Source organism: Hyperoodon ampullatus, assembly GCF_949752795.1.
Source record: "Hyperoodon ampullatus genome assembly, chromosome: 6".
Taxonomy (NCBI): domain Eukaryota; kingdom Metazoa; phylum Chordata; class Mammalia; order Artiodactyla; family Ziphiidae; genus Hyperoodon; species Hyperoodon ampullatus.
This window is the reverse complement of record NC_136919.1, coordinates 10,502,744-10,518,902: the sequence shown is the minus strand read 5'-3', so window position 1 is coordinate 10,518,902 and position 16,159 is coordinate 10,502,744. Positions and strand designations below refer to the sequence as shown.

The 16,159-nt window shown below is 41.7% G+C and overlaps 1 protein-coding gene across 1 annotated transcript in view; it reads right to left on the bottom strand.

The window, feature by feature from the left end:
* Positions 1-15,984, bottom strand: part of SCAI (suppressor of cancer cell invasion) — a gene marked incomplete at both ends in the record, with an annotated part of 105,355 nt that extends 89,371 nt beyond the window's left edge. Inside the window, 2 exons of the mRNA XM_079706403.1 lie at positions 15,179-15,223; positions 15,932-15,984. Coding sequence (XP_079562529.1) covers positions 15,179-15,223; positions 15,932-15,984 — 98 coding nt within the window. The remainder of the gene's footprint in view (positions 1-15,178; positions 15,224-15,931) is intronic.
* Between the last annotated feature and the right edge of the window lie 175 nt (positions 15,985-16,159).

Sequence of the window (16,159 nt, the reverse complement as noted above, 5' to 3'; positions counted from 1 at the left end):
GGAATGTCAAGGTCACATTGTAAGAACATATGGGATGAAAGATACGATTGCAGACATCTTTGGGAAACACAGTCTACCACACCAATGGAATAGTTATGTTCAGAATATACTGAAATTGACTTTTTGCTGGTGTTTATTGGTCTTTATTAAGTAGGCTTTTCCTGCAAAATGCAATGGGTAAAGAGACTGAAAATAACCTTGAGGAACTCCCTGGCGGTCCAGTGGTTAGGACTCTGTGCTCTCACTGCTGAGGGCGTGGGTTCAACCCCTGGTCAGGGAACTAAAATCCCACAAGCTCTGCGGTGGCGTGGCAAATAATAATAATAATAATAATAATAACCTCCTCTGTGATGAAATGAATTCAGTGGCCTTCAGGGCCATGAGTAATTAAATTACCTTCAGGGCCAAATGAAGAGAAAAAGAGAAAAAAGGATGGGTAGGTACTTCCCAGAATAAAAAAGATGATAAAATAAGGAAACTGAGCAATCTCTCAGTAAAAATTAAACATATTTGAGCTGGAAGAAACTTTGACATCACTTAGTCCACTGCTTTAATTCTAGCAACTACCAGAAAATTGAGCTTTTCTCATGTACCTTACAGTGAAGATTAGGGAAACCTCTTAATTTTAGTAAAACTCTAAATTCTAAAATGCATAAAATTTTATTCATTCATTTCATTCCCTATTGTCACTGGCAATGAAAATGCTTAAAAATGAAAATGCATCAAATACGTTCAGAGTTAACAGCGTAAGGGAAAAGCTGAGGCACCTGCATCCTGTTTCAAACCCTTTTAAGAAGGGTATATGAGCAGAGAGAACAACAGATTACATAATAGATGTGGTGGAAAAAAAAGATGAATCAAACCCCTGAGGCACACAGGAAAAAAAGAAATGGGGTAGCTAGAAACCAGCCAAAGCTCTAGGGATTTCACCAGCATGCTGTACTGTATGCCCTTTAAACACATTCTTATACAAAGACTCCATCCTTAAACCACAGTCCTATCTCCACATACTAGAGCTAGAAATAGCTCCAGACATATCTAATTCAGTGCTTTCCAACATTTTCAGGTATAAGAACCTTTTTTTAAGAGTAAAACTTCTGTGGCCATCCATATGAAAATTGTTGTGATTTTATTATCTGGTTATGAGAAAAATCAATAATGACAGAAGTACCACGAACTCACTAACACCTCTACTAAATGCTACTGGTCTTTCTGTTACAGCACAATAGCATGTACATGAGACATTCGACTTAGGTGAAGTTCTTAGGAAACACTGAATACAATGTCAGGTATTGGTAAACACGAAGTAAACCATATTTGAAAAGACTGAGACCAGTAATTTTTAAGAACTTCCTTTTTTAGGTATGTTACAGTAGGATTTCCCCTGCTGTGCTTATGGTTGGACTCAACAACTAATCTCTTCCAACACAAATTCTATAATTCTCTTATAAATTATTAAAGGCATTCCCCTTCCTTTTAACTTACATCTTAAAGATTTAAAACTGGTTTGGGACAATATAGATGCATGTTTCTATTTTATAAAAAAGTAAGAATCCTCTTACTTGTTGATGACAATTTTATTATCACCATCCAGGAGTTACCTCAATAGGTAAATGGCTTGCTTATCTATTAGAAAGACAGGCTAATGGCAATAATTCTAAATCTAAGATCTTTATTTTGGGCAGCTGTTCTCTAAAAATCTGTATGTGATAACTCTACAGTTTGGCAATGATCACAATAGTTTAAAAGTTCTGACAGCTACTTTACAGGCTTTTGGGAAACCATGTGTGAGCACTTTCAACATGGGCTCCCCATCCAGGAAGAACTCCCAGGATACTGCCAACAGGCACATATGCTTTCAAGGCCCATGGACTATATGGAGAGAGCTTGACAGAAAGGAACCCAATTGCAGAACAAGACTATAAAGAATGGTGCCTAGCCTGAGAGTGAAATGTTTCCAAGACAGCTGCCAAGTTTATGAAAACACAGCACCCCTCCTGCTTAGTTTGTGGTGAAGATGGCCATTTCATGGCAGACGCATCCATGAAGAGAACCCACAGCTAATAATGCAGAAGCTATGACAGCCTTAGGAGAACTATGGAAAACCAGGAATGAAACAAAGGCCACGAAAAAGACTAGGTTTATGTACTGAACCAACAAGATGTGGGAGGTGTGTGTGTGTGTGTGTGTGTGTGTGTACACACATAGATAATAAGGAATTGGCTCACACAATTATGGAGTCTGAGAAGTCCCAAGATCTACAGTCGACCAGCTGGAGACCTAGGAGAGCCAATGATATGGTTCCAGTTTGAGTCTGAAGGCCTGAGAAACAGGAGGGCTGATGGTTTAAATTCCAGTCTGGGAGCCAGCAGCCTTGAGATCCAAGTAGAGCAAGGTTTCAGCTCTCATCCAAAGGCAAGGAGGACTGAGGTCCCAACTCAAGCAGTCAGGCAGGAGGAGTTCCTTCTTACTCAGCCTTTTTGTTTGAGGTCTTCAACTAACTGGATGAGGCCCACCCACATTGGAGAGGGCAGTCTGCTTTACTCAAGACTACTGATTCAAATGTTAATCTCATCCAGAGACACCCTAACACACCAGGAATAATGTCTGACCAAATATCTGGGCACCCTATGGCCAAGTCGACAGATAAAATCAGACATCATCACAGGTTACTTGACTCTGATTTGCCTACTCTTCCCAGACAACCAAGAAGGGGTCGAAACAGAGTTCAAAACCTGGTGACAGGTACCAGGCAGAGGAAAACTGACCCTTTCACTAGGCAACTACCTTTTGGCTCTTCCCTTTTTTTTTTTTTTTTTTTTTGTGGTACGCGGGCCTCTCACTGTTGTGGCCTCTCCTGTTGCGGAGCACAGGCTCCGGACGCGCAGGCTCAGCGGCCATGGCTCACGGGCCCAGCCGCTCCGCGGCATGTGGGATCTTCCCGGACCAGGCACGAACCCGTGTCCCCTGCATCGGCAGGCGGACTCTCAACCACTGCGCCACCAGGGAAGCCTTGGCTCTTCCCTTAATAAGAGTGAACATGAGCAGGGGACTACCTCCCAATCTGTGGGACAAAAGACCAGGGAGAGAGCAAAGACTCTGAAGATGATGACATGCAAATGGCTGGAGATTCAGTTATTAGCACAGGGACACATCACTGCCTGAAAGTAAACTGTCCTTCAATGCCTTTAATCAAAAGATAGCTGCTTCCAAAACACACACATGCACAGAGCATATCAGAGACCTCTCCAGAAGGAGAAAAAGCTTAGCCAGAGATTGAGCCCTTTGGGTACAATGGAGCCAGTGCTGGAAGAAAGGAGACTTTAAAAAAAAAAAAATCATGGGCTCACATAACTCAGACCTTGTGAAACCAGGATAATAAGTCAAGCTGTTGGAGAGGGCTGTAGTCACCTCAAGGCTCAACTAATGTAGGACTCCCTTCCAAGCTCACTCATGTGGTTGCTGGCAGGCCTGGCTTCCTTAACATGTGGCCCTCCTCATAGGCTGCCTGAGTCTCTGCACAGCATGGCTCCCCTCTATGCAGGGTTGCCTTGCATCATGGCAGGTAGCCTCCTCCAGAGGGAGTGGGGGGGGGGAGGGAGGGAGGGAGGGAGGGAGAGAGAGAGAGAGAGAGAGAGAGAGAGAGAGAGAGAGGAATACCCAAGATAGACGACGAAGACTCCTTATAACCTGACCTGGGAAATGACATCTCATTATTTCTGTATTCTCTTCCCTAGAAATGAGTCAGTAAGTTCACCCCACACTCAAGGGGAGAATTAAGCTCCATCTTTTAAAGAAAGGAGAATCAAAGAATTTGTACACAGTTCTTTAAAACCACCACAGGGACTAAAGGAATTATTGAGGGGAAAAAAAGAAAAAAAAAAAAGTAGCTGGGTAAGTTATTAAGACACCAATGGACATTTTATTCTCACTGTATTCCCCCATCCCCAAGAAAACAGTCTTTGCCTCAAGGGAGGTTTGTGTTTGTTTTCTGAAAATATGAACTCCTTGAGGAGATTATCTGAGGGAAGGGTGGAAACATAGTGCCTTTGAGGGCAGAAAGGTAGAAACTAGAAGAAAAAAGGGGGTAATTTAACTGGGAAGAGGAAGGAGAGCTTTGGGACTCACAAAAAGAGAGGCCTTGCAATTCCACCTCCTAGCAGTGTTCTAGATAAAGGACAAGTGACAAGTCTTTACAGGGAAACGGGTATGTATTGTACCCGGGAAAGCTGAAACCTCTGCACCAGAATCCCCATACCTGGCAAAGATTCTTGTGCCTCAAGTCTGCCGTAACTATTAGAGCCACCAAACACCAAGGACCCACACCCTCTTAGACAACATGCTTACCAGGCACAGCCACAGTGGACGTAAAATAACCTTCCACCCTTCTCCTGGTTCCTCACAAGCCTCTCAGATTCTTGTACAACCCTAAGGAGGGGTGGATGCCCATTCTTAATCCCTAAGATTGAATTTTTCATCAGTTTGATAGGACTGGGGGGAGAGGGGATGTCCCAAGGTTGGATTTAACTTCATTTAAAATAAATAATATATATAGTAACTTCTCATGGTTACCTGATATTGTGAAATAAGATTCATACTGACTATATGGTCAATTAGTTCACTACCTTATGGATATCTTTTACAATTCACGAATCTTGGTGGTTTCAAAAAAAGTTCCAAACAAGTTGCTCCATCAAAATATTAAGATTTTTCCATCACCAATATATTACTCCCAAATTTTTCCAGGCTTTACTCTCCTAATATATAGAATATTAAGCAATTAATTATATATCCACGTGTATCTGCCTGGGTTTGCTACCCTCTCTGAAAAAATCCTGGCCTTGGACTTCCCAGGTAGTCCAGTGGTTAAGACTCCAGCCTTCCACTGCAGGGGGCACGGGTTCAATCCCTGGTCGGGGAAGTTCCGCATGCCACGCAATGTGGCCAAAAAAAAAAAAAAAATCCTGGCCTTGTAGGAAAGCCGTCCATTTAGCTTGGGGATTCGCCATTTCCATAAAAAAGAAAAATCAATTCTACCACATAATTCACAAGTCACTTACCTGCTCTCTCAATAGATCCAACCATAACCAGCATTGCAGATTACCTATACTTCAGGATCTTGACCTAAAATATGTCCTAATTCTGTGCTATTCAACCTTTATGAAAAACCTAAATGAAAAAATACATTTTTGGTAGATTATGAAAGAACACAGTATATAATCCATTCTTCTGGATTTGCTGCTTTCAAAACTACTTTTAGGTTATACAATTCTTTCTTTCAGATAGACTCTCAGGATATAAAACAGATAGTTAGAAGCAGAAGATGCTAGAATAGATAGGTCTCCTTGGAGAATGGCCGATTCTAGGCCTAAGTAGAAAACATACAAGATGTGTCTGGAATACCTTGTCCAACGAGGAAGCTACCAAAGTCTACTGGAGTCGTGTCAAAAAGACCCAGGAGCCAATTTAGAAGAGACTTCCACGGGTCAATATGAACATCAACATGAAAGATAACCAAGCTGGATGGAAATTCATTGCATACGTTTAAATCCACGAGTTGATAATATTATTATTAATGAAAGAAAGAAAGCCAGTCATCTTTGGAGCATGCTAGGAAACCAATTCATATTGAAATCTGCTATAAAAAAAAGAAAGGGGTAGGAGGACAAGCATTTATCTTGCTTTTCCTTCTACAAACTGTACCTAAGGAAAATTTAACAGTCAATGAAGAACAGATCAGTTGCCAAGGAGCTGGGTGTGCAAGGAGGATGTGACTGCAGTAGGACAGCAAAGGCAAGTTTTGGGGGTAGTGGTGGTTACAGGAATCTATACGTGTGTTCAAATGTCATGGAACCGTCAATTTGCATGTTAATTTCAAAAAAAAAAAAAAAATTAAGTCAACAAGGGAACTTCTCTTTATAAAAGCACTCCAGCTAGTAATGAAGAAGGAATGAAAGATTTAGAATGTCACCATTTGTAACCTCAAATGAAATTATAGACACATTACTATGAGTTCCTAACAGCAAAAAAAAAAAAAAAAAAAAAAGAGGCCTTGATGGAACTACACACCACTCCTATTACGTATTCTTTCAAAAACAAACAAACAAAAACCAATAAAACCTGAATCTCATCAAGTCTCTAAAACTAGTTCTAACTACAAATTTATAAGACACACAGGGAATAGAGAAACATGGTAAATGATACCATGGGGAGAGAGTCAGCAATATTCAGACTGTGGAAAAACTAGTCAGTGGTTGCCAGTTGGTCAGTGGGGACAGAAGGGAATTTGGGGGAGTGATGAAAATGTTTTACATTATGATTGTAGTGGTGGTTACACAACTGTGTGCATTTGTCAAAATTCAGAAAACTGTACACTAAAATAGGTAAGTTTCATTATTATAAATGTTATCAATATAAATTATACCTCAACCTTTTAGAAAATTAAAAATTCAGACTGTGGGAAATTCTTAATAACAAGCATGCTTTCTTTAACAATAAACAGCACGGGGGAAAAGAGACAGTGGGGAAACTATAGATTTTTTTTTAAAAACTTAAGATCTAATCAACAAATTGCCAGTTCTGAACCTTATGTGGATCCTGATTTGAACAATTTTTTTTATAAATGATTAGTCAACTGTGGATATCTGAACACTGATGAGATATTTAATAATATTAAGAAAATACTGCTAATTTTCAAGTTACTGTTATTGGAATTGCGGTTATGTGCTTTAAAAGAGTCCCTATCTTTCAACAATACATACTAAAATGATACAGATGAATAATATGTATAGAATACACTTCAGGTGGAGTATGTGGGTATATAGGTGAAATGGGAATTGAGCTGATAATTGTTCAAGCTGGGTGATGAACAATTCAGGTTCACTGTAGTATTCTAAGTTTATCTGTATTTGAAATTCTCCATATTAAAAATATACATACATACAGAAAAGTACATGTAGAGCCTTAGAGGCAAGCTAGCCTGCTTAACCCTTTTCTGACTACTCCTGGCATCCCAACCCCCAGGGAGCCCTTGAATTACTGCCAAGGAACCTCTGGGCTCTTTTTGAACGCCGCTGAAAACCACTGCTTGAGCTAGTCTAGGTTTAATTCTTGAATAAAACATTACCATGAAAATACCGAATACTTTGACCATCCTCTCTTGGGCTCCCCCCACCAGAGAGTCTGCTTTCACAGAATTAAATTCTGGCATTTTGCCCTAGGTTTTCACCGACACATGCTACAAGAAACAGCTTTACCAAAACCACTGCCTTTCTGTAGGGATACTGCTGAGGCAAACACTACCACAAAGAAACTCTGCAATATTCCTGTTTTTCAATGTAGATTAAAGACATTCCCCTAGTTTTCCACATAAGTACCTCCAGAGTCTGTTTCTCACCAAAGAGTGTACTCGCTGTATAGAGATCTGTCTCCCAGAGATAAACACTCCTTGTTTGATGACTACCTACAGAAACACTGCAATGGACAGATAATACTGCAAAGAGAGAACATCCAAAAGACAAAGCTGTCTGGTTTACTTCCACACCATGTACTGTAACATTCTATTGCCATCTGCACATTTCACTCAACATGGTCTCTCTGGGTTATCTCATTCTTTTCCATGACTTGGATCACTACGTGTTTGCTGTTGACTTCTAAATCCGTACCTCAAGCCCTAATCTCTCTCCTCAGCTCCAGACCCATGTTTTCATCTGCCTGGTTAAAGATGGTACACTGAAGCACTTTACACTCCATATAGCTAAAATAAACTCATACTCTTACCCTTCTGAACTTGCTCCTGGATCTGCTGCCTCAGTTAAATGTGTTCCCATCCAACCTACTATTCAAGCTAAAAGCTCCTCAAGATACTGTGAAGAAAAGGAAAAGGCCAGCCATAGACTAAGGGAAAAAAGTCTGTAAAACACATACCTGATAAAGAAGTTTCAGAATATATAAAGAATTCTTATAACTATTATATAAGAAGACAAAAAACTGACAAAAAATGGGCAAAAGATTTGAATAGGAAACCACAAAAGAAATCATAGGAACGCCAAACAAAAACATAATGATATCACTGCACACCCTCAGAATGGCAAAGGGGGTACATATATGTCAAAATTTATCAAATTGTACATTTTAAATATGTGCAGCTTATTGTATACCAATTACATCCTCAATATAACTTAAAAAGAAAAAGAATGCCAAGCACTGGCAATGACATGGAGCAAATGGAATCCCATACATTGTGCTAGTGGGAATGCAAAATAGTACAGCCACTTTGGAAGACAGTTTGGCAATTTCTTAAAAACCTAAACGTGCACTTACCATAAGACCCAGCAAGTCCACTCCTAGGCAGTTACTCAAGAGAAGTGAAAACATATGTTTGCACAAACACTTATTAACTCACATGTTCGTAACAGTTGTATTCATACTAGCCAAAAACTAGCAACAAGACAAATGTCCATCAACTGGTGAATGAGAAACAAACTGTGGTAAATTCATACAATGAAATGCTCCTCAGCAATAAGAAGAAATTAACTACAGTTACAAACAATAACATGAATGAATCTCAAAAGCATTATGCCAAGTGGAAGAAGCTAGACACAAAAGACTATACGCTGAATGATTCACTTATATGAAATTCTAGAAAAGACAAAACTATAGTGACAGGAAAAAAAGACCAGTGGTTGCCAAAACCATGACTGCAAGGAAACGTGAGCAAATGCGTGTGTGTGTAGGGGGGGAGGCGGCAGGACAGCCATGTTCTATATCGTAACTGCAGTGGGTGGTTACACAACTGTATACATTTGTCAAAACTCCTCAAATTGTATACTTAAAATTGGTGAATTTTATCATATGTAAATGATATGTAATACCTCAGTAAAGCTGATTTTTAAAAACACTGGAAGGAAAGGCAAAATAAAAATACTCAAACTAAGGATAGTCACAGCTATCATTTATTGAGTTCTTAATGTATGTCAGGTAACAGTATCATGTATTTTACATTCATTATCTCAATGAATCCTCTCAATAAGCCATTCAGGGACTTCCCTGGTGTCGCAGTGGTTAAGAATCCGCCTGCCAAGGCAGGGGACACGGGTTCGATCCCTGGGCCGGGAAGAGCCCACATGCCGCGGAGCAACTAAGCCGGTGCTCCACAACTACTGAGCCTGCACTCTAGAGCCCACAAGCCACAACGACTGAAGCCCGCATGCCACAACTACTGAAGCCCGTGCGCCTAGAGCCCATGCTCTGGGACAAAGAGAAGCCACCGCAATGAGAAGCCTGTGCACCGCAACGAAGAGTAGCCCCCGCTCACTGCAACTAGAGAAAGCCCGCCTGCAGCAACGAAGACCCAATGCAGACAAAAATAAATAAAATAAAATAAATAAATTTATTTAAAAAAAATAAGCCATTCATTGAATCATCCAACAAAGAGCTAGTGAGTACCTATTATATGTGAGGCAATGTTCTAAGTGCTGGGAACAGAATAGCAAGGAAAACAGACAAAAATCTCTGTACTCAGGCAGTTTATATGCTACTAGAGGAGAGTAATAATTCTACAAGGTGGGTACTATCATTACCTGCATCTGGCAAATACTTTGTCCAAGAGCCCAAAGCTACTATTAGGAAGAGCTAGGATTCAAACTCTAATTCAGGATTTCACAACCTCAGCATCACTGACAATTTGAGCAGGACAATTCTTCGGTTCGGAGGTTATCCTGTATGCTGTAGGTGTTCAGCAGCATTCCTGGACTCTACCCAGGAGATGCCCCGAGTTGTAACAACCAAAAATGTCTCCAGACATTGCCAAATGCCCCCTGGGAGGGAAAATCGTCCCTCGTTGAGAACTACTGCATAATTTCTAAACTGACACAACAGTCCAAGCATTTAAAAACATCTTTCTTCCCACACCTGACACTGGTCCTGAATTCACCTCACCTAAGACTTCATCATTTGTCAGTCTACATCCCAACGCTACTCTCTATCATTTCAACAGTCACAAGACTGCCAAAATTCACCTTCTAAACATTCAGACCCTAGATGAAATGTCTGTAGAAACTGCCCTCACTACCAGTACGAAGAATTACTATAAACTCTTTGTGTACATACAAAGTCAATTACACCACCTTATTTTTTTTTTAACCCCACATTTGTTTATTTATTTTTGGCTGTGTTGGGTCTTTGTTTCTGTGCGAGAGCTTTCTCTAATTGTGGCAAGTGGGGGCCACTCTTCATCGCGGTGCGCGGGCCTCTCACTGTCGCAGCCTCTCTTGTTGCGGAGCACAGGTTCCAGACGTGCAGGCTCAGTAGTTGTGGCTTATGGGCCTAGTTGCTCCACGGCATGTGGGATCTTCCCAAACCAGGGCTCGAACCCGTGTCCCCTGCATTAGCAGGCAGATTCTCAACCACTGCGCCACCAGGGAAGCCCTACACCACCTTATTTTTGTGTCTGTCTTCCCCACTAATGTGTGAGCTTTTCCCCAGCAGGGGCCATATCTCATTCATCTATAACCCTAGTACCCAGAACTAGAAAGCATTTGAAGGTTGTTTTTAATTCAACTGTAATTCAAACAAATTACAGACATACACACACACACGCCCCGCAAATCATACAATAAAGCTTTAATCAACATGAATCCTATTAGGACATGAATTCTAAACAAATGGGTCTTGCTCCTAACAGGATCTGAAAGGATTCTCTAACTAATAACCCAAACTTTATTAACAAACATATTGAAGCCTTCAGAATTTTCCAAAACCACAAAGAGATCAAGTTTCCTAATCTTAAAATTCCTCTCAGTCTAGTACAGTTTGTCAGGGGCATTAAATAGCATCACATTATTTTGGACCACCAAAGCCCCATCCCACACTACCTCCCTCTTACCACCAATGCACTTGTTAGTTCAGATGCTCTTACTGAGCACCCCCTCAGTACTAGGGGCTCAAAGAAGAACCAAGGAAGGGAAACAAATGTTTAGTGGTGGGGGTGGAGGGAAGACACAAAGAACTGGTAACCGTGGGCCATTTGGTGCTTATTCAAATTATCTTAGTTTTTCTCAAACTGTCTTATAGTTTGGTCCACTAGGAATGTTCTCAAAAGATAACTCAGCCACTAAACTAATGTCTATCAAAAAGAATGACTTAATAGCAACAATCCTAAAATAAAAATCATATTTTTGGCAACTGTTTCCTAAAATGGAATAGGATATACAGTGTAACAGTCAACAACTCTACACAGCAGGCCAACTCAAAGAGATATTTAAGGCTACATTCAGCAATTAATTCACCTTGCAGTGTTCACCAGGAAGTTGTATCATTTGATGTTGAGAGTTTTATGGCCACAGTATACAACTCATAAAAACAGCTATAAGTAATTTCTGGCTACAACCATTACATCTTCTCTCTATAATCCACCTTTAGAGCTTACCTGGCCATTATTTTTTCTATTTTTAGAGCAATCCCAGACCTGCTTTCTGAAGAAAATCTTGGTCTCATCCACAGGATCTCTTTAGAGATGTATGCTGGCTGTCCATTCAGGTCAAAATGCTGACTCAATCAGGATCTGACCTCAAACATGCGGAATGTGTGCCCTCATTGGTGCCTGATGCTTACCAAAACTTGATTACAGAAATAATATTCATGGAACAAATTATTCATTCAATAATTCTATCAAACATTCTCTAAGTGCCAGGCACCACTCTAGGTGCTGAGGATAAGCAGAGTCCCTGCAGCTTACTCCTTCCTCCTTATCTCTGAACCAAGCCAAACCATCGGTGAGCAGTATACCTAAATCCAGTTGCTCTGGCTCTTCGGAGGATGTTCACTGGTATTACCTAAACCTGGATTGAGAAGCATTATAAGAAGCAATCTTAAAAAACAACAACAACAAAAAAACTTCCTGCTATATTTGTTATTGGGTTTATTTTCCCCCACAAAACCACAGTGTCCCCATTATGAAAACCAGTGAGAGAAATTTTTCTCTAAAAGTCAAAAAAAGTGTGCCTCTCTTAAACATGTGTTGGATTTTACAGACACCAAGAACCTGCAAGTTGAGCTTTATTTTCTTCTTAGCTTTTGTTCCAGGAAACTCAGAGCCAAATATGGAACCTACCTTTGGTAACTGTGCAGTACCTTCTAGTCTATATACTAACTTTGCCACTGATTTATTACTATTCTCTCATGTTTGCCTTAATATCTTTATTTTTAATCCTTCATACTGTATATATTTTGAAAAGAAGTGGGAAATAAAAGGTATTTAATGGGTGCTTTTTTTTTTTTTTTTGTGGTACGTGGGCCTCTCACTGTTGTGGCCTCTCCCGTTGCGGAGCACAGGCTCCGGACGCACAGGCTCAGCAGCCATGGCTTATGGGCCCAGCCACTCCGCGGCATGTGGGATCTTCCCGGACCAGGGCATGAACCCGCGTCCTCTGCATCGGCAGGCAGACTCTCAACCACTGCGCCACCAGGGAAGCCCTAATAGGTGCTTTTTAACCTAAAATTTACTGTATACTTTCTACGTGCCAGGCACTATACTAAGCATTTTACAACCCTATAATGGTTGAACTATTATTATTTCCGTTATACAGATGAAGAAGCTGGGGCTCAGAGAGGTTTATTAACTTGCATATGATCTCACAACGTGTATCTGACAGAGCTAAGATTCAAATTCCGCTCAAACCATTACACCTAGGTGTTATCTACAGGCTATCATAGGAACAAACAAAACAAAGAGGAGGAAGGTGAAGGAGAGGGTAGAAAGTTTGCATGGAAGATGTGATGTTTGAGGGAAATCTTAAAGGTGGGGAGCTTGCCAAGGAACAGGGAGAAAGTATTCCAGAGACAAAGAGAAATCATGTGCAAAAACCCAAACATAAGTTCTGGGAATGGCAAACAGGACATAGAGTTACATTCAGAAATTAGTTCACTGTGAAGCGTTCACCAGAAAGTTAAGTCAATTAATTACTGGACGTTTAGTAGATCCATTATTGAGAATTTGGCCGTTATTGAGTACATGACCACAGTACTCAACTGTGGCTGGAAAGATAGATAGAAGTGAAATAAAGGCAGTCTCTTTTTTTTTTTTTAATTGAAGTATAGTTGATTTACAATTTTGTGTTAATTTCTGCTATACAGCAAAGTGACTCAGTTAAACATACATATACATTCTTTTTTTTAATATTCTTTTCCATTATGGTTTATCATAATAGAGGGCAGTGTCTTTTTATGATTACACTAAAAAGTCTGAATTATGTTCAATAAACAAGGGGAACCACATAGGGATCTTAAGCTTGAGAATTACAAGATCAACTTGCACAGTATGTGAATGAATTACAGATTCAAGGTAGGGAACCCAGTCAGGAGGCTACTCCAAGAGCCTGGCAGTGGGCTATCCAAAAGAAAATATAATGCAAGCCATATATGTAATTTTTACTTTCCCAATAGTTATGTTAGAAAAAGTAAAAAAAAACCTGAAAATAATTTGAGTAATACTTTTATTTAATCCAATATATCTAAAATATTATTTCATGAATTGACATAAAAATTAGTAATGAGAAATTTGCCATGCACTTTTTGTACTAATCTGAAATTTGGTGTGTTTTTTAATACTTAGATATATGCCTCACTTTGGACATTAAATTTTCATTGGAAAAATTTGATCTGTATTTAGATTTCATAATTTACAGATGAAAAAGCAAACTCACATACCCAAGTTGCTCCAGACATAAACATTTTCCAGTAATTAAATATCGGTTTTAAAATTTAAATTAATTACAACTAACAATATTTATTAAAAATCCAGTTCCTCAGTCATGAGAGCCACATTTTGAGTGTTCCACAGCCATATATGGCTACCACATTGGCCCATACAGGCCTAAAGAGTGACAAAGGAACTTTGGCTGTTGGCACCTTCCACCATCAGCATTTCACATCTACCTACTGTTAAGGTTTACTGTGTATTAACATCAATAACTTAGCAAGTATTAACTATTACAGTGGTCCTACTGGTCACATCCTCACTACTGTAACTTACTTTCTCTAGGCCAATGCCTACATCCATGAAAAAGAAATCTTCGAATGACTACACAGAATTGCTATGTAGTACCTGACACATGGAATGTGCTCAGAAATGCTTGTGGAATGGATGCATGCTCTTCATTACTCAAGGAACAATGCACTTGCTGCAGACTACCTAAGCCCTTTGTTTCTATCTTCCTATAGTTCAACTGCTTATTAGACTCTACGTACAATGAAAACAGAAAAAGCAATAAGAAAACCTATTTTCGGGACTTCCCTGGTGGCACAGTGGTTAAGAATCCGCCTGCCAATGCAGGGGACACGGGTTGGAGCCTTGGTCCAGGAAGATCCCACATGCCACGGAGCAACAAAGCACGTGCGCCACAACTACTGAGCCCGCGTGCCACAACTACTGAAGCCCGTGCGCCTAGAGCCCGTGCTCCACAAGAGAAGCCACCGCAATGAGAAGCCCGCGCACCACAACGAAGAGTAGCCCTCGCTCGCCACAACGAGAGAAAGTCTGCACACAGCAACGAAGACCCAATGCAGCCAAAAATTAATTAATTAATTAATTAATTAAAAAGAAAACCTATTTTCAATTGTATATTTATTAGAGGCATTATAGTATAATGGTTAAGAGCTTCAGCTCTGGAGTCAGACTGCTGGGATTCAAATCCTGGTTCTATCATTTATGAGACGTGTGATCTTAGATAAATGATCAGCCTCTCTTGTGCCTCAGTTCTCTCTTGTGTTAAAACAGTGATAACTGTACACACTTCCTTGGGGTGTTTCAAGGATTACAGAAGATAATACAAGTAAGCACTTGCACATGGTACCTGGCACACAGTAGATGTTCAATAAACATTAGCTTTTTAAACAGAGCTGGTGAAGAAGTTGAAATTATGGCTAACATAAAAAACTAGGCCTTCTCAATTATCCACATCTCTTTCCCACATAATCTTAGATACCAAAAAAAGAAAAAAAGTACAGGCAGTACTTTTAAGTCCTAGAAGACAGAGCTTGCTGATAGTTATATTCATTAAGAAAGGAGCTAAGTAAAAAACTTCATCTACTGACAGTGTATAATTATGCAGTATAGTACAGGTGCAGCCAAGCAAATGGAAAAAACACGAAGCAAAATTGGGAAGGCATTTTGCCTTACCTGCTTTTCCGTTTTCGAGGTGGTTTCTCCACTGTGCCAGTCAGTCTGCAGACCAAACAAATAAGATGGTAACTAAAAGTAACATATAAGATCACATCTGCGGGCCCTACTGTGCCAGTCAAGAACTCAACGCACCACCCTCGAGAACTACAGGCTGTCTAAGCCCATACCTGACCTTACAAATGCCTTGCGTTGTTTCCCCTAAATACCAAGACCAAGCGATCCTGGGACTCACCGTTCCCCTAATGTCTGCTTAGCCCAAACCCTGCTCTGCCTCCTGGTCTCTCACTCCATCCTCAGCTCCTATTCGTCACAGCCGAGCTCCCCAAAACCACCCACCGCCACCTACTCATTGTCTGCTTCACCACCCCCGCAAGCCCCTCCGGCCTCCCCTTTCCAGTGCCCACCCCCTCCCGACCCGGGCACTGCCCCTCCGAGCCCCGCCCCTCCAGGCCCCGCGCCCCCCGCATTCCACGGCCCCTCCACCGGGCGCGTGCGCCCTGCCCCTCCCGGCCCAGCGCCCCCAGTCTCACCGCTCGGCGCCCCTTCCCTCACACGCCCCTCTCATCCCGTCTGGAGGATGCGACCACCGCCCAGCCCGCTCCGCCGCCCCTTGGCGCCCCCCGAATTCCCCGCAGCCCGACCGCCCCTCCAGTCTCGGCGCCCCGAATGCTTCACGGCCCCAAGCTGCTGCCCTGGGCCCGCTCCCGCGCCCCATCCCCAACCCCGACCTCCATTCAGCCCTCGCCCCACCTTGGGGCCAGGCGACTCCGCGGCTGCTGGGGCTGCCGGGCTCCTCTGACCATCCGGCTCCTGCTCCGCCGCGGGAGCTGCTCCGGCGGCCGTAGGGCTCGCTCGGGAAGCTGAGGCGGCGGAGGCTGGAGTAGGCGGAGGGGCGGGCGGTGGGCCTCGCGCCTCTGCCAGGCTTGCCGCAGGGCCCGCCTCCTCCGCGCCTCTCCTCGGCTCCCATTGGCTAGAGCT